Source organism: Antedon mediterranea, chromosome 10 (assembly GCF_964355755.1).
Source record: "Antedon mediterranea chromosome 10, ecAntMedi1.1, whole genome shotgun sequence".
NCBI classification, from domain to species: domain Eukaryota; kingdom Metazoa; phylum Echinodermata; class Crinoidea; order Comatulida; family Antedonidae; genus Antedon; species Antedon mediterranea.
In genome coordinates, this window is record NC_092679.1 from 23,807,485 (window position 1) to 23,829,022 (window position 21,538).

The 21,538-nt window shown below is 34.2% G+C and overlaps 2 protein-coding genes across 5 annotated transcripts; one reads left to right on the forward strand and one right to left on the reverse strand.

The window, feature by feature from the left end:
- Window positions 1-852: 852 nt before the first annotated feature.
- Window positions 853-20,481, reverse strand: LOC140060016 (dimethyladenosine transferase 2, mitochondrial-like). Of its 2 annotated transcripts, none has more exons than XM_072106049.1 (9): window positions 20,431-20,481; window positions 18,870-19,694; window positions 17,785-18,030; window positions 15,612-15,763; window positions 15,149-15,241; window positions 15,003-15,050; window positions 14,534-14,679; window positions 13,746-13,968; window positions 853-3,117 (listed from the first exon to the last, which is right to left on the reverse strand). In XM_072106049.1, the coding sequence occupies exons 2-8, from the start codon at window positions 19,684-19,686 to the stop codon at window positions 13,755-13,757; spliced, it is 1,716 nt and encodes a 571-aa protein (XP_071962150.1). In that variant the 5' UTR covers window positions 19,687-19,694; window positions 20,431-20,481; the 3' UTR covers window positions 853-3,117; window positions 13,746-13,754. The 2 variants fall into 2 exon arrangements, with proteins under 2 accessions (XP_071962150.1, XP_071962149.1); XM_072106048.1 differs by having other exon boundaries at window positions 20,386-20,453.
- LOC140060015 (uncharacterized) lies at window positions 1,697-13,226 on the forward strand. Of its 3 annotated transcripts, XM_072106047.1 has the most exons (13): window positions 1,697-1,774; window positions 2,321-2,470; window positions 3,724-3,992; window positions 4,416-4,605; window positions 4,952-5,179; window positions 5,852-6,076; window positions 6,325-6,509; window positions 6,862-7,058; window positions 7,311-7,491; window positions 8,026-8,143; window positions 8,754-9,836; window positions 10,177-10,219; window positions 11,507-11,658. In XM_072106047.1, exons 2-13 carry the CDS (start codon window positions 2,404-2,406, stop codon window positions 11,565-11,567), a joined length of 2,847 nt encoding a protein of 948 aa, XP_071962148.1. In that variant the 5' UTR covers window positions 1,697-1,774; window positions 2,321-2,403; the 3' UTR covers window positions 11,568-11,658. The 3 variants fall into 3 exon arrangements, with proteins under 3 accessions (XP_071962148.1, XP_071962145.1, XP_071962147.1); XM_072106044.1 differs by lacking the exon at window positions 10,177-10,219 and having other exon boundaries at window positions 8,754-10,058; window positions 11,507-13,226; XM_072106046.1 differs by lacking the exon at window positions 10,177-10,219 and having other exon boundaries at window positions 8,754-10,015; window positions 11,507-11,650.
- Window positions 20,482-21,538: the final 1,057 nt, after the last annotated feature.

The window sequence follows — 21,538 nt, forward strand, 5'->3', positions numbered from 1 at the left end:
ACAATGTTTCAATTGTTAGTTTATAGGATATTATTTGTGGGGAAGTTAATTTTATCAGTACAATCAAGAAGTAAGTTATACAGTAGTAATTTATTACGCGAATAATTTTCTAATCGGGCTTATGGGTTCGACGAGTGGGTGCTTAGCCTAATTTAACTTTGTTTAAATGTAGGGGAATATGCATATTATTAACGCCTGCGATTAGAATAATATTACGGGCAGGGATAACGTTACGGGTAAGCTTAAGCTTATTTCATTTTTGTCTTTTCTTATAATTTTGGATATGAAATCAGAAAAGTTTATAAACAATTTGTATTTTCGGACCGGGAATGTTGTGTACGTGTCCGTTATGACCAGTATGCATCTGCTATTCAACGTTAAACCTACTTTATCCAAATTCTATGTCTAAACGTAAACTTTTCTCTTTTCGGAGAAGGGTATGCTTACTGGATGCTCTCCATCCAAGGATTACATGGCTGTGTAGTCGTGTGAGCTTTAGATAGACAGACGCGATTTTATTTCGTTAACACCGCTAAATTAAAAAAGTGAATCAAGGCCTACGCCGCGTGTAACGTACGCGGATTGGAACAGGATACGATCACAATTTGTGGGTTTTTATTTCGTTATCAGAGAACAATATACCGCAGGTAATAATTTAATAGGCTTACAGCACAGGAAAGTGCTCATAGTAAAGATAATTGCTGTAATGTCCACAGACTTTAAACATGTTTATTTAGAAAAACAAAAATTAATATTTAAATTGTTTGCAGATGATGACGTAAATATTATTTATTTATTTCATAAATAATAAACGTAATCCTAAATTATTTATTTCGTAATCATTTCAGTGCGATTTTGATGGTAGAAATTTACTCCAGCAGAAATTATTCGCGAAAATATTTAAATAGAAATAGTAATTTTGTATTAAGTGTTTATAAATGTAGGCTATCCACCTGCTTCCCGCAAACGCAGTAATCGCATCATAACCCGGGGTTTTTCATTACAAAAAAATATTTATTTATCTGCCGATCATCTGATTTTGAAATCATATTAATAATATGATTTCACTTGCGGTACTTGGCTTTACCCCATGTAAATAGATAATGTACTTATATTTTCTTTCTACAAAAAAAGGTGTTTTTTTATTGTTATATCAAAATTTACGCAACGACAAAAGTAGACTTGCTTCAAGTCTGTAGTTATTTTTTTTTATGTTAGTCCACTAGTCGGCGTTTTGAGTTTTGTCTGAAAACTAGAGTTTACGAGCCCAAGTAGTATACGTATGAAACGCCACATGTGTCAAAATATTTATCGTTTTAATAATATTAAGTTAAACGACAAACGGCAAAGTAGTATTTAATCTGTATTTCACAGATTTTATTCTTATTGCATGAATAGAAATTAATTAAAATACAGTAAGTCTACTAACAAGTAAATTTTTAGATTTAGGAACCTCGTCAATCCATTTTATTCTCAAATGCCATTGCTAAAATCAGGTTAGAGTTTATACACTGTGTTGTGTGTCTAGGTATCAATTTGGATGCATATGGGATAGAACAAAAACAATTAAATATATCAATCTAGGTGTCCCTAGGTGTCAAGGAAAGTATAACCGATATTTATAAATACGTGTACAGGTACTAACTTGTAATTTTATTTTTTAAATGTATTGTAGCTGAATTACCATGTGGTGGCACAAGTTACGATGACCAGCTACAAAGATGCTGTGGCGGTAACTTATACGAAATCGACTTTACGATATCAAGCAAATGCTGTAAGTACAGTATACAGTACTTTTGTATTAACAAATTTAAATCCATACTAAAATAATAAACTTAATACTATTATATACATGTCTGGTTTTGGTTCACAAAAAAACCTCATTAGTACCATTGAATATTACTTTGAATATTAATATTTGAATAGAAGAAATAACAAACAGCATGTGACACAAAATCAACCAATCAAATAACAAGAATATACTTTATAGTTGTGTTGGTTTAAAATGGATTAACCAACAGCATGCGACACAAAATCAACCAATCAAATAACAAGAATATACTTAGGTGTGTTGGTTTAAAATGGAATAACCAACACCATGTGATACAAAATCAACCAATCAAATGACAAGAATATACTTATGTGTTATATCATGGAGGACCATAAACTATAATTAATTATATATTATTAAAGAGTATAGTTTTGATAAAAGTGTTTCATTCATGATTAAAAACAAAAATGTAAAGAACATTGAGGGGTCTATTGAGTACTGTGGTTCTTAAACAAAATTTGTGACAGATTTCAAATTTTTTTTAATTAGGCGGTAATGACCTAATTAACACACAAACACACAAGTGTTGTGGTGGCAATGCCATACTGAAATCATCACACAAAGAATGCTGCATGGGCGAATGGATTGACACTCATACACGTGAATGCTGTTTTAACAGAACGTATGATAAAGCAACAGGTGGGTCAGAATTAATCTTTATTTTTTCTCGTAAAGTGTATCTTTAGACAAAAATAAAAGTAACGTAATTATTATCGTCCTCAAGCTTAACAGGAAACTGAAAAAATCATCAGATTAGGCCCTTTAGAACCCTCCCACAGCGACTACCAAGATACCTACCAATGCCTCGACGTTCTCCAAGTTATCTACTTGGCCCAAGTTGCTTAAATATGGTGATCTGATAAGAACCAGTGTTTAACCTTGGTATTGCTGTATATGAGACAGGTGTTATGATCTCAACTAGGCAGACTGTTTGCAAGCAGGTGGTGCCATCATTATGGTTAATAAAGTTTCTATCACATTGCCTAAGCAATCTACCCACACTGGGGTGCAAACCATTCAATACGGCAGTACCAGTGCACCAACGTTGAGACCCCGGTGTGAAAGGAGTTTTACTGTCTGAACGACCGAAGTGGATTAGCTTAAACCACTTGCTACACTCAGTTTCCCTCAGCCAATTGATTCTGCAACAGTTCTAGCTATGCTACAATAATAGAGTAAGACAGTTTCTTCAATCGTCTGTACCATGGTATTCAAAAAGCAGTAGTAGAAAGAAAGTAGCATGTAATTCAAACTCTGCATAGATTTAATATGAACCATTATGTCCCCTGTAATAAATCAGATAAAAACAAATTACACTACAGTATGTAGGCTGAATCATGGCTCCCACTTAAGCTTGGTTCCCACTAGCACATAGCGCAAGGATGCAAGCCGCAGTGCAATTGACCAATCACAAGCGACAGTTTGAATAATTCATTGCTTTTGATTGGTCAATACCCTTGCGTTGCATCCTAGTGGCACAATACAACGATGTACATCGATGCAATGTGCCATAGGAAAATGACATTGCATATATAAAGCGGGAACCGACAACAAATAAGCATGTGTCGTAGATGCATCAGTGTCGCAAACTGAGGCAAGTTGAGCCGCTTGGGTCAATTACGGAAAATCTGAAACTACAAAACGGCTAAAGCTCTGTATACACTATCAAACTATTTTGAGAAAAGTGTGATGTGCCCAAATATGGTAGTGATATGACATCATCATTTTCATATATTGGCACATCACATTTTTTGTCACATAAAGTTTGAATGACAGTGTAGACATAGCTTTATTTGATATTTTATTAATCTTATTCTTGATTTTCTTTGTGGTGTGGATCTTTATTATACAAAATGTTTACATCTTAAATATTATATTAATCTATAATTCAGAAAGCTGCTGTGAAGGATTAGAAGTTTACAAACCAAGTATTCAAACATGCTGCGCAGACTACAGCTACTTGCCCTCCTTTGTGAAACATAAGGTAGTGGCAGGGCGGGGTGAATGCTGTAAACTAACAGACGTATATGACCCCGACACCCAAGTATGTTGTGGCGATGGTGATCAGGGTGTTGTGCAGTCCAGATACGATGGATTAAACGAGAAAACATGCTGCGGTTTGAAAACTTACAATAATGACAATGAAATGTGCTGTAATAAGGTATACTCATGCTTTGAAATGAATTTAACTAAAGTCTAAGGGGACACAATAAATGACAGTGCACAATAAACTGACATAGGAATGAAATAAAAATTTGAGGGGGGGGGGGTGGATGTGGAAGAGGAGGATGGAAGGGGATAAGGGTGGGAAGGGGGTTAAAGATAAGGAGAGGAGATGTTTGCACTAAAAGGGGTCTCAGATATTTAACTACATTTTATATCTATATTTTACAAATATTAAATTATTAAACATTATGTCAGCGTTCCTCTGTTTAAGAAATATTGGATGGTAGATGAGGGTGAAGACAATCTTTTTCATTACTTTCATATAACTTATTGAGAAAAAAAAAAAACAATATTGCAGTGAAAAATGTATTTTACTGCAGTAACTGCAGTAGAATTATGATCATTTATTTCTATGAAGGAGGTAGTAGCATATGAAGCTGGCCAAGAATGTTGTGGTATTGTCGCATACAGTCCAGACACTGAATTATGCTGTGATAACAAACGACTGAGCAAAGAAAATGGCATGACAGACTGTTGTCGTAATATTAGTTACAATCGTGAAACACATCAATGCTTTACATCTACACCACAAGGAGTATATGATAAACGTAAGTATTGCCTGAATATACATCCTTCCTTTAAATAAAAACCATTCCTAGGACCAGGAATAACATTGTTTTTAGATAGTCTTGTGACAACAGAGAGTGTTTTTCTACCAAACCACTACTAGTACTACTACTTTTTCAACAATTTAAAAACTATGTGACCTGATAAATTTACAATAACCTTGCTGGCTATATAGAGGTCAAAAGAAAACAGCGCCGACATTATCGGTGTATGTTTCAATCAAACAATGGCTCAGGTAATAATGTGCTTTTAAGAAGATTTGTGCATGAAGTGCTGTATCAAAATTACATATTTCATTTATTTATTTGAGGTACTTTAATCTTACAGATGTTGCAATTTGTTATAATACTGCTTACAATTCGTACAAAGACGGTTGCTGCATCGTAGACATAGAAAAGAAAAGATATGGAAGAATTGCTCAAGGCATACCAGAGAAGAATGCTGTAAAAAAATGCTGTGGACTTGATAGCTACTTGGATAACACACACATATGCTGTAATGATCACCTTTATGAGAGGTCTTCACCTGATGTGAGGTGCTGTGATCATGGAGAAGGTATATTGTAGTTATCAGAAGATTCACATTCTGCTGCTGGTTTACCAGTTTGGTATCAAAACCTTGTATAGTATGTACCATTCAAAAACCTGGATGACTTACTAAAACATCATGTTCCGACCAAAACACACAATTTATTCTCTGCTTTTTTATTGGCTGTTGCTCTAAAAATGTTGCCATTATTTGCACAGTCCCCTTCACAATAAATTAAATTTTTAAGTAAAAAATGGATACACAGTTTTGATATAAATAGCAACAATATGACCAACTTTAATATGATGCTATGACCAGAACAATTACCACCCAGTACCACTAACCACTAATACTGTACCTAACTAAACAATAAATTAATTTTACGGAATAATTTTACTGTGGGGGTTTTCCCATTTGTTTTAGAGGGTACTTGCCCGATATGTGAGCAGTTTGAATCCAGAAGACATTTTTTTTATTCATACAACATAATTAAAAAGCTTTTGTTAATGAGTTATGGCTGATTATGAGACCATGTTCTAAAAAGGGCACTCATCTGTGTAGTTTTTATATTGGAACACTTGCCGATTGTGTTAATGTAAATCCGATATGGTTAAATCAAAAGGTTTAGGAAAGAATTCAATTATTAACACATATTGTATTCCAGTTTTTCAACTAGGTATTCTATCTATTTTATCACAGAAATATACAATACAGTAACTGATCTTTGCTGTAGTGGTAAACGCCATGTGAAGTGGGCAAACGACACAGAGTGCTGTGGTGAGAATACTTACAACTCAAGTACCCATATCTGCTGTGATAACAATATGGTTATCTCACGCGTGAATGGAGATCAGTGCTGTGGTGACAGTCTATACTGGTTGGCAACAGACACTTGCTGCATGGGTTATGGTTATGGAAATCAAGGTGAGCAAAGAGTGCGAAGCTGATGTACTGTAGTCTAAAGCTTGGTTTCTGAAGCAATTTTACCAACCAGGCCGCGATAGGTCATTCAAACTGTCGCTTGTGATTGGTCAACTCATTTGAGTTGCATCCTCATTATTTCAAAAAGTTTCTCTATTTACAGTTTCACATTTCTGTGTAAACGCTTTTTATATCCAACACTTATCCAAAGGCGTTTTTAGCTTCCTATAAACAAGGCATTTTTTTTCCAGGTATTTTTCAAACAAACATTTATCCGAATCAAATTGGAAAATGTTGCGGCTATCAGATATATAATGATTCTCTGTCTATCTGCGACAATGACAACATTTATAAAAAGAATCATTCAAATGATGATAGTGTCTGCCACCAGTATAATGTTGAAAGAACAGTGATGACCTATGACTCCAATGAAAAGGTAAAGAATTGAGCTTTTGTTGTGTTGCGTTGGGGTGCCCATACAGTACACTTTGTTCAGAGGTTTTTCACATCAACAATTCCTTCATTGTCCTTGGATATTTACATCGTCTGTATCCCTCTAATTGCAGGTTGACTTCTTCTCTGTGTTGTTTTAAAGTTATTTTCGCTTGTTTATCGATCAAATTATGTCGAGCAAAATTGATGCACTATTTGAACTTTTTTAACTCACCCGCATTGCGTCTCGAAACAATGCCTCTCATATTCCAGTCTGATATCCTTTACTATTATGCTATACCACTCTTTCTCTCCCCTATCAATAGAATATATTTATATTCAACTGTTTCTTATAGAAATGCACTGATGGAGCAGTTACCTTAATTCGGCATGACAACAATCGCCTTGTATGTGCAGGAGAAATATATGACCACTTTAACGAGTATAATCAGGAACGTCATTGCTGTGAGGGTGGATCAACTCAAGCATACTTTCCAGACATTCAATCGTGTTGTGGAGGAAGTGTGTTTCCAATACCACTTGTATATAGCAAGTTAGTATTTTTAAAATGGAGAATCAATTAATATCAAGAAGTGATAAAATACAATAAAATCAAAATGCTCTGTCAATTGTAGATTTTGGAAGTCAATAAATTCCACTACAAATAGAAATGTGCAAAGACATAGAATACTGCATGTGGCAGAAAATAAAGTCCCCATGTCATTTAGTCGCGAGGGGCATTTATTCAAATAAATACGGTAGTAATATTTATTCAATAATTCATTTGTAACCTCCCTAACAACAGATGCTGTGGTACAACTGCCTACGATAACCGCACTCAAATCTGTGCTGGTAGTCAAGTGTGCGATAAGATTGATAATCAGACGATACCAAAATCCTGTGGTGGACACTGTTACAATCCAAATCATCAATCTTGTTGTTTTGGAGAACTCATTGGGCCTGGGCAAACATGTTGTAAGAATGGGGTAAGACTAGTATTCTATAACGTTCTTTAAACTATAATTTTTTAATAAATAATAATAATAATAATAATAAGTTATAGAAAAGATTAAAGCAGGAAGACCCTCCTCAAACCAAGTTTCAAATGCAGGAAAACCTTATCTGTGTTGAGGGTCCTAAACAAATTTGAACTTATATCCCTTTATATACAGAATACATCTATGAAAACATACAACACTATAAAAAACATATCTTAATACACCAGCATACACTGGTAGTAGAACTACTTTGTGACACCCCTACTGAAGCTCATTTCCCACTCTAAAAATGTAGGCCTTCATATGTTTTGCATTTAACCTCTGTCTACACTATCAAACTTTATGTGACATTAAAAATATGTGTCCATATATAGACATAATGATGTCATATTACTACCATATTTAAGCATATCACTACCATATTTGGGAACATCACACTTGTTTTTGTTTGATAGTGTAGACAGAGCTTTACATCGCCATTCATGTATTGATACTCAATTTGTGCTATGTTGTCACTTGTAGGTATACCAAACACCAGGTACTCCATTGGGTTCCAAAGATTGTTGCAATTCTGTTGGCTATAATGCTGAAACTGAAATCTGCTGTGGTGGTTCAAAACTGTATGCTAAAAACTCAACAGGTACGATCAAAGACCATAGAGGTACTATACAACTAGAAAGTTAGAGCGAAATGATAGGAATAGGGCAGAGACTCCACAAAATGGCTCCCTCATCTAAATCAGAATCCATGTTTTAAAAAAAAATACCATACAGTTTTATACAGCCATATTCAAATGTCTCTCTCTTTTTGAGCTGTTAGTGTTGGTGTGTTTGAATTGATTCCCTAGTTGTGTTTTAAGCATACTTCTACTACTACTCAGTAGTATGGTTGGGAGTCGGGTTAAGCTGGGAAATCTGCTACATTCAAATGAGGTCCAGAGTTTTTGATGATTTGAAAAAGATTTCACAGAAAGTCCATAAACATATTGGTAGTTGATCATTGAAAAATTTTTTAACAAATTTGATTACTGCAAAAAAAAAAAAATAAATAAACCACCTAAAAATGGAAAAAAAAATGTAGCCCTAAAATTAGGTATTGTAAAACACAATCATCCATCTAAAGCTCTGTCTACACTCTATCAAACTAGTAAAAAAAAGTATGATATGCCCAAATATGGTAGCAATATATGAGAGCTTAACAGATAAAATGCTTAGAAACCAGGTTTTAAATAATTTGATTTTGTTTTATAGATCTGATATGTTGTGGTGAGCATCTCAAGAACATGAATGATGACATGACGGTCTGCTGTGACGGAAAGTTACTATCTACTGAGCACAACAGAACACTTTGTACTGGACAAGTATCCCACAATTCCACAGAAACTGTGTGCGAAGGTATACGATACCCTGTGCATGATGGTGTCTGTTGCGGCGAATACATCCTGAACACAGAACAAGAGGTGTGCTGTGAGAATAACCGATACCCAAAAGAAAAAGACATGGAGTGCTGTGGTACTATTCTCTTTAATTCGACTGAAGACAGCTGTTGTAAAACATCCTCGGAATTCATCTACAAAAAGAGTCAGCCATCGATGTGTTGTGATGTTGAAAACTATGACAACACAAAGGGTACCTGTTGTGGAGGTATCTGGTACACAGATGTACTCGCTGGTGAATGTTGTGGACCGAGAATTATCAGAAATCCTTCTGAGGAAACATGCTGTGGGGGACGAATTCACACAAGAGACATTCTTTATAATTTTCCACAGATATGCTGCAGTGGTGTAATGAAATACGCACAGCATGGTGATCACAGTATATGCTGCGAGGGCAACGTGATAGATAGTAGTCAGACCAGCTGCTGTAATGGTGAACTCATGATCAAAGAACGACAGAGGTGCTGCGGTGGTACTATACAGAATTTAGCGCATGGAAATGAACAATGCTGTAATGATCGACCTTACAACTCCAGATTGGACGCCTGTTGCGATAACTCGATAATAAATCTATCCAATGCCACTTGCGTTGTTGAAACATCAACTATTGTCGCTACCGAAACAACTGATGTACCAGAAATCAATAACGCAGAAACCAGCCAAACTTCTGAACTTTCAAATGACATTGCAATTATTGTACAACCTTGTGCGTCTAACGAAACTCACGGATGCTGTTCTGGATTGCCATTTAACAAGTCTGAGCGAGGATGCTGTGACGGAACAATATATCTGACAACCGAGTCAACCTGTTGCGGGTCAAGTGTCTGCGACCTGTCCAAAGGAACAGAATGCTGCGAAGAAAGAAACTACAACCCGGATGAACAGATCTGCTGCCTCGGTAAGCTACGAAAAAACAAAAAACATACGGCATGCTGTAGAAGCAGGACGTTCAACTATACAAGCCAATTCTGTTGCAAAGGTGTACCGATACCTTTAAACAAACTGACACCAAAATGGTCAGAACACTGCTGTCCAGCGGGTCAAGCTATCAGTAATTTGACAAGGACATGTAAAGAGGTGAACAGTAATCATGCTGTCTTAATGGATGTCATCCTGCCATGTAATGCTTTCTTATTCTTTCTATACTTCTGGGGACTCTCCTAAAATTCCTTTCTGCAATTTTATAATATAAAATCAAAAATTAGGTCTAAGAAATATTATTTCTTCCATGTTAACAGATGATCTTACTACAGAAACAAATTTAGGTAGTGACAATATCAGGTGAGGTCAGCACTCATGGAACTAAATGCTGTAACAGATTAAAAAATACAAATAAAATGCATGGAATTACTTACTATGTTTGGCATTAATTGGAAACATTTATAACGACCGTTCCTATAATTATTTTTGTACATAATACTTTAAAATAATATAAAAATTAAAACAAGATTTTAAATTATATATTTACCATAAAAAATACACCTATTAATTACTAATTTTCCTGGTATATGCCACTTTGTATAGCTTTCCCACGTTTTTTGCAACTTTACAAACAAATTAATTTTACTTTGCATATAGTATGTGACTATTTACCACTAACTATTCTACTTTTATTCTCTATGCAATATTTCATAAACTTATTATTAGCTTGTTTTTGTTTTCTTTTGCATACTAATTTCTGCTTATTTAATTTGATTTTTTGTTTAATATAATTTTCCTTTATCTGTTTTAACTCATCTAATAAGCTTGGCTTACACTAGAACACAACGCAAGGACATGAACGCATCACAAGTGAGTTGACCAATGACGAATTAATTCGTCATTTGTGATTGGTCAAATGTACTTACTGTATGTTCTTACGTTGAGGCCCAGTGAGAACTGAGTTTAAGGGACCATGTCGAGATTATTCTACTACTAGGTGCTACATTGTTTGCTCTGTTGATATGCAATAGAAAGTTTTTTTTGGGTTAATATCACTGTTTATTGCTGTGATTGCCTCACTATGTATATCACACAGTAAATATATCATGTATATTAGTTAATACAGTACCTGCAGTCAGTAGAGCAATTTATACATGATCCCTTACTTTCCTACCCTTTGCATGCAGAAAATTTATTTTAAACATTTTATTTTCTTTCTCTACTTCTTCCTAAACATACTTTTACTTTATAATTTTCTTGTATGTAATATGGTTTATTTTCCATATAGTAAAAATTCCACAGTATACTACCATCCACAACCACAGTAAATTAAAACACCTTTAATAAGTAGACAAAGTGGCCCCTTAAAGAGGATGTATTCCTACTTATTTCTTCCACGGGAAAGTATCCCCTTATAGAATGTCGAAAAAGAGGGGTACTTTTACTGTTATCAACACCAACCCCAGTATGACCCCTGGTCAAACAACAACAATACAAACTTGCTCAACGACAGGCTTGTGCATGTTATGCAAATAAATACACCCTCTGGTGGTACACAAGAAAACAGCACACAACACAACATTTTCACAATACTATTAACTATGCTGTAGATAAAATTAATAAACTTATTTTTTCTTTTTTCCGTAGCCTGCACACAGTGCTCCAATTGTCCCCTAGATGGCAAGTGGAAACGAGCAATGAACAGTAAAAACGTTTTATTCAGCTTTGAAGTCGTATCGTGGAAAACATCGCACAAACATTTGATGATCAAAGTCGCAGATGTTCGACAAATACAACCCAACAACGTAACTAACCACCAGAAACTAGACACAATCTTAATGCCCTCTAAATGCATGTGTTGTAATTTCGAAACAAATATACGTTATATAGCAATGGTTAATACAGAAATTAAGGGTAGCGAATTTCGTCTTCGTGGAACAGACAAAATTGTGAAGACACAAATAAATCTTGAAGAACGTATAAAAAAATATATGAGAAGAAAAGATTCTAACAGAATACAAAGGACTTATTGATGATAAATTTATGTAGAATAGGTTATTTAAATAATATATTATATTGAAATAAAAATATATAACATCTGATTGATATACAGTATTAAAGAAAATGCCAAATGATCAACTTGAATCCAATTAAATTACCCTATTGTTTCTAATAAACGCCCCCTCTGAGATTTCTCCGTATTGTAATGAGTGCTCAAATAGAATTGCCTGTGTATCCTTAGATTGGTATTAAATGGAAAATATATTTATTTCACCCACTAGCGATGGACTTATTGCTGGTCAAATAACTAGCAAACGGGATAAGGCCTAGATATAGCTTGCACATTAACTTGTTTTTCAACAAATAAAAAACTTTTTAACTGTTTTAAAGCAGCCTGTTTAGGTATTTTTGGGTGTTAAAATGTACCTCCAATAAATGCCCCCACCCCTTTTTGAAAAAAATGCAACGACCCGGGGCGTTTATTAGAGACAATACGGTAGTTCATCTAGCAAACAATTCTCTGATACCGGATTTTAAATAACTGTGCAATGCTTTGTACATTCCTTCTGTATCTTCTGTTTATGTACAGTATTTAAAAAATAAATTATAGATTTAAAAGACCAGGGTATATACAAAAAGAAAACAACAAAAACAAACTGTGTTTGGAAAAACCAAAGAAATATAAAGGTTCACCGTCACTACTTTAGTTGACTGAATAAAAGTTATTAATGATAAATTAAAAAATTAAAAAACATTAACTAACCATCAAGAAGTCCCATACTGAAATGTCTAGCTGAAAACGTTTATAAATGTATTTTAAATCCACCAAAAGTTTTTTTTTAAGCTTTATAATTTTATTTTTTTAAGAAGTGACCGTGCATCTTTAATATTTGTTTGTAAAGTAAAAGCATATTGCTATATATGTAAGCCTATATGTATACAGGGGCAGATTCAAGAGGGGAAAGGGGGTGTGGATGAAAGAGGATCATCACCCACACTATTTTTAGGTGGGTTTCAATATTTTTTTTTTTGAAAATTTGTGTGTAAATTGTGTTTTTGGACACTCTTTTCTAATTTTTGAATCTGCCCCTGATTTAATTAAGTTTTCTAAAGTTTTATGGGTTTAATAAATGTTTGAATTCATTATATCAATATATACATAGTCAGGGTTAAAGGTCAGAAATTGGAACTGTGAGATACTGTTTTGGGTTGTGTCCTTGTTGAAAGTTGATAGCAGTAAGCAATTTAGATTTATCATTATTGCTAACATTTTTCCGATTTACGTCTTTAAAATAATAGTTAAATTGATTAATAAAGGATTATGTTTAGGTGTACTAATATACAAAGAGTAAACATCTATTTATACTTTTTTACTTGAAATATTTGTCTAAAGTTATTTTAAATATATTATTTAAGCATCATTTTTGGATTTTCTTTTTATTTTTATCCATTATAGTTAACAAAGATGAAAATCACATTTTCTTGCAAACGAGAAAATAATTTATAGACTGATTTCACAATTGCATTTATCTCTACTACGTCAGAAAATATATACAAGAACTGCGAATGGCATGTGATACTTAATTAACCAATCAAAATGCAAGCATACACTCAAGTGTATTATAAAACTGGCCATTTAATTTGCATATTTGGTAAAATCAAACAGTATTATGTAAAAATCAAAAGGCAAATTACTGAAAAACCCCAATAACACTAACCCTCCTTCAGCGCAATTATATAAAATATAAATGTGTGTTGTATGCAAAAACAAGTTATATTGCCCAATGGGCATCCTCAGATCGGTAGTCATGTGATGCCTTTTTGACCAATCATGTTCACATATGTAATATATCGGATCGATCTAGAATAAGAGGCATTGACTGACCTGTACACATCAATACATATCTTGCAGCACACTATTCTCAATGTCATCGGTCATCCCCCAGTGGTCCATGATGTCCTCGCCGATCCAATGACCATTAAACGAGTCCATCTTTAGAATGCGTGTAAACAGTCTCAAGTAGTCCATAGCCTTCACGTCACCAGTCCTTGTGTGCTCGTTGTAACCAAGATCTATGCATATATAGCTGCTACCGGGCGCCCATACTCTAAATACACAAAACCAAAACATAGGAAATTGAGTAGGGATACAGCAAAATTTATGTGACAACCTTACGTACATCCAACATGATCAAATAATAATTTATTGTGTAATGTAATAAATGAATACAATTTTTTTTTTATAAAAAAATAAATTTACTGTGTTTTTGTATGAGAAAAATAATATTTCCCGAGAAAAATAAAAGAATACCCTACTGGGGGATTTCCATCTTTCAAAGTGACTAACTTCCTTTAAATATCTAATATCATCAGGGAACCCAGAGAGCCCGATAATGGATGTTTGTTTCGTGTGTACAACACCGCACCATCTCTATCGGGCCATTCTTGATCTCATCAATGCACAAAATAGTATAGCATAATAACAATTTAGCTTCATTACAATGCAATGAGACAATTAAATTATACAATTCATTTACACCAAGAATGACAAATAGTTTTTAAAACAGTCAGCCCCACAGTAATAGAACCAAAATGTCAAAATAGACAAATATAAAATATTAAATATCACTCATATATTTCATAAAACATACAAAAATAAAGAGAAATTCCTACTCTAAAATCTTAAGTAAATTCTGCTTTCGTTTTGTCATCATATTTCGAACAAAATATATAAAGAGAGAAGTTTCTTCTGCGGTCATATTGTTTTCGTTGAACATTTCCATCTTTGGAGTCAGCTTCACCAAGCAAATTCTGTCATTCTGTTAAATATTAAAAAAAATTGTATGTAAATTTTAATGTATGCTTTCCCTAGTTTAGTTTATTTATAACAACATTTTATGAGGGTGGTCCATCCATCACAAGTCTGTAGCTTTACAACTCTCGAACCCCCTTCTTTAATTTTACAATTTGCCTGCTGGTTAGGGATAATTGAACATAACATTGTCATTTAAGTAAATAAAAATAAGGCCTATTTACTGGTATTGTTGCCGTTTGTCTCTAGTTTGAAAGGCCATTTCAGGTAAAGGAGCGTTATTCAAACCCTACAAAGCTTAAAGGATTTGTGTTGTAATATTTATACTACCTTGGCTTTGCCTGCCTTTTCTTGGAATAGCAACGATGAAAGACTTACCTAAATTCAGAAAAAGAAAGAGCAAAACAAGCTGTGTTACTATAAATGCACTTGCCAATTGTCTGACGCAATATACAAGCACAAAACAGATATCTTACAGTGTGTAAACATTCCATTTGGAAGCCTATCTGCATTAATACTGAGATGGCTTGATACTTGACCATATAGCTTGTAGGCCCTTGAGTTAAAGTCTGAAAAAAAGGAAAAACACCTAAATATAATTACAACCTAGCTGTACTGCATCTCAACGTCAAGTAGACAACCAGAGTCAGATAAATCACATTTTTCTCATTTATTTATTTATTTTTACATTAGTACTGATCTAGACTAAAGCTCTGTTTACACTATCATACTAGTTTGACAACAAGAGTGTGATCTGTCCAAATATGGTAGTGATATGACATCATCATGTCCATATATGGGCACATCACATTTTTTTGTCACATAAAGTTTGATTTAGAGCTGTAGATTATCTACCCTCGTAAAAAAGAATCCTTTCTTTTCAAATTTAATGATGCAATCAAGAACATTTTAAAGAATTTGACTACGATTAGCATTTACCTTATATGTTTTTTCAAACATTAACAGGTTGCACTCCACTGGGCCAAATTTGAAAACACCAAATCTTTGCAACTGCAAGACTGCTAAAGTGTACAAGTTTGTTCTCTCTGTCATTTTATTGGCTATGCTCCCAACCACTTTAATTACAGGCTCTGCAATAGTAGTGAAATAAACAATGTAAAATCAGCTTTGCATGTTTAATTTAAGAATATTTCAAAATGAAGATGTAAAATATTCTATTTTACTAAAGTATAAACCAAAACAGTAAAACCTTCAGAGTACGGAGTATGGGCTTGCCTAATATGGTTTTACCCCCTGGAGGTTACTTGGAAAATTCTATAATACAGTGTCATATGCATCACACTATATGGCACTTGTATCATAGGTCATATTACTCCACTCAAATGTATACAATAATTACATTGATAATAAAGATACGTAGATACATAGTTTATGGGTTAAGATACACAGAAGCCAAAGTGGCTTGTCTTTGTAGTCCTAAGCATAAACATAAAACATATACGGACGCATTACATTAACAAAAATGACATTTTGAGACAGAAAAAGAAAAAAAAATAAAGTGAGATAAGCAAAATATTTACAACCCCAATTTTGAAGTAGCAATAGTAGCTAGCAATATGTTTCAAATATCATCTTTTTAATATTGTACTTTAGCATAGGGAGCGAGGTCATTCTAGAGTAGACTGAAGTTTATTCCAGTAAGTTGGTCCTTCAATGAAAATTGATCTTTTATTAATTTCTAGTCTACTGTGTGGAATATATATCTTATTTGCGTTTCTTAATGTCTTTAAGCGATCAGTTTTAGGGTTTAAATCAATCAAGTTGTTTATAGGGATAGATGGGAAGTTCCTGGAGATGATATTTGAACATAAAGCATGCAATTTGAATTTTATTTATATCGTATATATTTAACATTTTTAAACTTTGTAATAGTGGTTTGGAGGCTGTTCTCATCGGTGAGTTTGTAATCATTCTAGCTATACGTTTTTGTAATTTATGTATTTTTTCTAAGTTTGTTGGATATTCATTTCCCCATATTATATTGCAGTAATAGAGGTTTGGTAAGCTAAACGCATTGTACGAATTTAAAAGAAAATGTTTAGGAAAGACGTGTTTTACCTTGTAGATGATACCAATGGATTTAGCGATTTTATTTGAGATGCAGTTTATATGGGGTTTCCAACATAAATGTTCATTTATATGTATTCCGAGAAACATAACTGTTTGTTCTCTTTGTAATATTGAATTGCTAATTTGGATTTGGGAAGTAATTTCAGGGATCTTTTTTTGTCGAGGTCTAAAAATAATGTAGTTAGTCTTATCGACATTTAAAATAAGTTTGTTTGTCATAACCCATTTATTAATTTTTGAAAGTTCAATATTTAATGTGTCTATAAGATTGTTTATATTATTATCACTCATGAAAACAGTGGTATCATCTGCAAAGGAAATCACGTTTATTTTATCACTTACTCTAATAATATCGTTAACATAGATAAGAAATAACAAGGGTCCAAGAATGGACCCTTGCGGTACTCCACATTTAATATGTTGGAGTGATGATTTGGTTTGATTTATTTGTACAAATTGTTTTCGTTCTTGTAAATAGCTTTGAATCCATTTGTAACCAGTTCCTCGTATACCATAGTGATGTATCTTTTTAAGCAAAATATCATGATTCATTACATCGAATGCCTTTGATAGGTCCATAAATACGCTAATTAAGTATTTCTTGTTCTCGAAAGATGTGATTATGTGTTTTGTTAGTTCAAGTATGGCGTGGGATGTTGAGTGCTTAGCTCGGAATCCGTATTGGTGGGGGTTTAAGAGTGCATATTTCGTTAAGTAGGTGTATAGTTTATTATACATTGCTCTTTCAAGCAATACATATATGCGATACATATTCTATGTGACCCTTTTAATTAAATACAGTATGTGGAGATACAGTACAGAGAATCAGGTGGGAGAGTATGTTTTGGGAAGGACATCATAAACAATGAAGAAAAAATCATTTAAAATCAACCCATTCTGCAGGTTAGTTGCAATGTTCATGGGGCAATCTTTATGACCAATGAAATGATAGGTAAATGTGACACAAAAACAACCAATCAAATAGCAAGGATTCGAAATGTGTTTCATAAAAAATACTAACCATTAACATTGGGGCAATTTTCATTACTAAGCTTTTGTTCAAATATCCCGGACATGTCAACACAAGCGTCCTTGAATGATTGCAGCGTCCTCAGCACAGTAAAACTGTCGCCCGCGACAACTTGATAGCGCTTCCCAGGCTCAGCTTCTAGTTGTTTTAATATCGGAACCAGTCCAGGCTCTTTCTCAATAACAATAAGGTTACCTACTCCACCTGCTAGTAAATGTCTCGTCAGTACTCCAGCTCCTGAAATATAAATAACAATAAGGTTACCTACACCACCTGCTAGTAAATGTCTCGTCAGTACTCCAGCTCCTGAAATATAATCAAACTGTAAAGTTAGGATGATTATTAAATTAGTAATTCATACATTATATATAATTAATTTTGAATGAGATATGGTCAGAATATAAAGGACATGATGAGCCACAGTACTTGAAAAAAAAGCTCAATGGTCAAAATAACATTGCAGTTAACAGTGATAATCGGATAACATTCAAGCTAAATTTATATTCCAAGGTTCAAAAACATGATAAAAATACATACAAAAAACAATAAAATTAAGATATGTGAAAACAGAAAAAGTTTATCAATAAAAAATTGTTAAAATTTATATACAATCTGCAGACAGTACTGTTTCGATCTTATTAGATCTCGTCAGTGCAGCTCAGGTTTCGAAATGAAATGTACTGCAGAACTGGCACAATATATAGGCTGAGCCAGGTATGCGGGACATGGTACACTGATTATGAACACAAAGAGTGCACAAGCTCAACGAGCGTGCTTTGCAAAATGCTAATAGTATTCACAACAAAAATGCACCAAAAAACAATTCCAACACACAATCTATTGGCTATTTGTTTTGAGAACATAATTTCATTTGACATTTGTCTCATTTATGCTCAAGGCAATTTATTCGTAAGTTGTTAAATTATTTATATTCTCGCAGCAGACACAGACCACATTGTTCTTCCCTGTGCAGAGATAAAATTAAGTATCTCATCGATATAAAAGAAGTATTTAGTTGTGGCATTGTAAACAATTTGAACAAAATTTAATAAATAATATATAAAACTGATCCACACCTGCCGTTATTTCTACAATTTGTGATGTTTCATGTTTTAGTGAATCACCGGGCCAAATTAATTCCTTTACGACTTTTGCAAACTCTGTCTTCAAAAAATATTTACAATTCTGTTGTCGCAGACATTGGAAGTCTTTTCGCAATTTTTGAACAAACGAGTCATCTTCGAACGTTGTTGATGCGCAATTACGAGAAAAGACATAATTACTGCTAAGACGCAATCTTAATAGATTATTTGTTCTTAATATAGAATTTGGTAAACTATGTTTTACAACTGATACTGACGGACGGGTAGTAAGCAATTTGGAAGGTGTAACTTTTTCTAGGCGATGTTGAGCAGAGGTCCGGCATAACTTGACAGTTATGCCTTTTTCTAGACGTGTAGCAGTTATATCAGGAGTTTTGTATTTTTCAACTAGAGCCCGCAAACAAGGCTCCACGCCCCAATCAAACTCTTTTTGAAGACGTTGCTGAAGAGGAATTGGAATAAATTCATTCTCTTTAGCATTCCTCAGAGAATTCCTGTATATTGTTTTGCTAGTTGGTGAAAACTGCTGACCACATATTATGGATTTAGAAACCACTTTTCTCTTTAGATGTGATGAATTACAGTTAATATGAACATCAGTGTTCTGTTCAGGAGCAAAACCAACGAATACTGGGATGATGGTGTTATCTCCAATACCCTGTTGAACAGATGTTGGCGATGTGTTGTGCAATATACTAAACTGTTGCACGGTCGGTAATATATTTAGACTATTTAGCCGTTTAAGTCCAATGCACCACCAGTGCTTTTGACACATGTGACAGAGATTCATGTTGATATCTGAAAATCAATAACAAATGTAGTTACAGTAATACATAATTTTCCTTTCTTTAATATACCATTTCTAATAATAAATAATGTCAAATCAATCTCTTTATTCATCAAAAAGTATATAGTTATTTAATAACTTTATAAATGAATATTGCCAGGGAAATTTCTTATTTAGGGCCTACTACTGTGTATTCTATACTAGGCCTTAATACCAATACTTAAACCATTTCAAACTAAAATATTTAATTTATTATTTAATAAATAATACTTTAAATATTAATACCACTAAAAAATTAATAACAGTCCTAGGCCTAGCTTTACATCAACAACTAGCTAGGCCTAGCCTACTAGTCATATCCGAGTGAGATGTTTTAGAATTAACATTTTTTAAGACTAAGAAAGAGTAAGATGAACCCACGTCGGATGTCTAAAATAAAGGAATAGAATTAAAGAAAGCCTATAGATAGCGGCTTACTACCTATATATAGCCTAGGCCCTCTACTAGCTAGCCTACCACACAACACACAGCACTCACACTCGCTTGTCGCACCTCTCTCAGTCTCTGTCTGCCGCGCTGACTGCTGAGGTTGTAGTAAGGCCAAGCCTAGGTCTAATTAACTATCATAATAAACCGTACAGAAGTAGATCTAGCCTAGTTTGATGACCTTTTTTAAATATATATATAGCCTAGCGAGCCTACACATTATTCTGGACATTGTTGTTTGTAGGCCTACCCTAGGCCTACCTGAAACACAACCCACATGCTGTCTCTAGGCCTACGTCGTCTCTACCGACCCGTGTTTTTTGTTGAAACAATATGTCGCCCTCTACAACAAGAAATTACGATGGCCCATAAGTTCAATATCATTTATTTCTTGAGGAATAAGATATTCACAAGGTTTCCCTCCAATTAAAGTCCACTTTGGGAGACCCAGGTAGTCCTTAGTAGCTTTAGTCCCTAATTCGAACCCCTCCAACTAAAGACCGGCGGCGCTATTTATTATTAGTCTTTAAATTACATCATTTAGAGAGAAAATATAGTGTCAGAATGAATTATCTCCCCGAAGACTGAAAGTCCGGGTCTTCAGGTTTGTCTGTCTGTCCTATCCATTTACGTACCTGTAGTTTTTGTCTGATTTTCTTCCAATTTTTAATTGGAGAGGTCCGATTGGAGGGAGTCTAGACCGGGCGCCCGGAAGATTTATTCATGTGAAAAGATACAAAAGGTTTGATGATGTAGTTAGGTGCGTATTAGGGCGAGATGCAATATTCGACATTGCTGCCGGGTCACAGCCTGTACACAGGGCCTGTGGGGATCATAACATAGGGGGGTAAAAATGCATTTATTTATGTGAAGCGATACAAGGATAAACTTTTTTGGATATCATTCGCAGTGGGCTACTAATGATTACATCACCAATGACAGCAACTTAATCCTGTACGGGGCGCCAAACAGCAACATTTTAGGGCCACGCCCAAATGGGTTTATTCATGTGAAGCGATACAAGGTTGAATCTTTTTTAATGGTAGCAGTATATATTGGGGATGACAAAAACACCAATGACAGCAACTTTATCCTGTACATAAGCTCAGACAGCAGTCCTAAAGGTCCGCAGATTCCCCCTATTCGGCTATATACTCGGCGCGTATGTCGTCTTATGGCGTTCAGCTGAGTTAGAAATACGTGATACGGACTCGGACTGACAATAAATACACAGCAGAATGATAAAACAATAAATAAAGAGAGCAGTTGTTTGCTGTACCAAATCATCAAACATCAAACTCTTAGGAACTCGCCCAAAATGGGTTTATCCATGAAGTGTGTAATCATTTTTGAAAAAATGTTGTTTTTT

Bases quoted from the DNA above. Each gene is read 5' to 3' on its own strand.
- LOC140060016 (XM_072106048.1), bottom strand. The intron at 15,242-15,611 runs GTAAATGCTAAT...CCTTTTTTTCAG, and splicing joins TGTTTGAAAAAACATATAAG to ACTTTAACTCAAGGGCCTAC. The intron at 14,680-15,002 runs GTAGTATAAATA...AATATTTAACAG, and splicing joins AAAAGGCAGGCAAAGCCAAG to AATGACAGAATTTGCTTGGT.
- LOC140060015 (XM_072106044.1), top strand. From the start codon at position 2,404: ATGGGCGAATGGATTGACACTCATACACGTGAATGCTGTTTTAACAGA. The intron at 6,510-6,861 runs GTAAAGAATTGA...TGTTTCTTATAG, and splicing joins CCTATGACTCCAATGAAAAG to AAATGCACTGATGGAGCAGT. The intron at 10,059-11,506 runs GTAATGCTTTCT...TTTTTTCCGTAG, and splicing joins AATGGATGTCATCCTGCCAT to CCTGCACACAGTGCTCCAAT.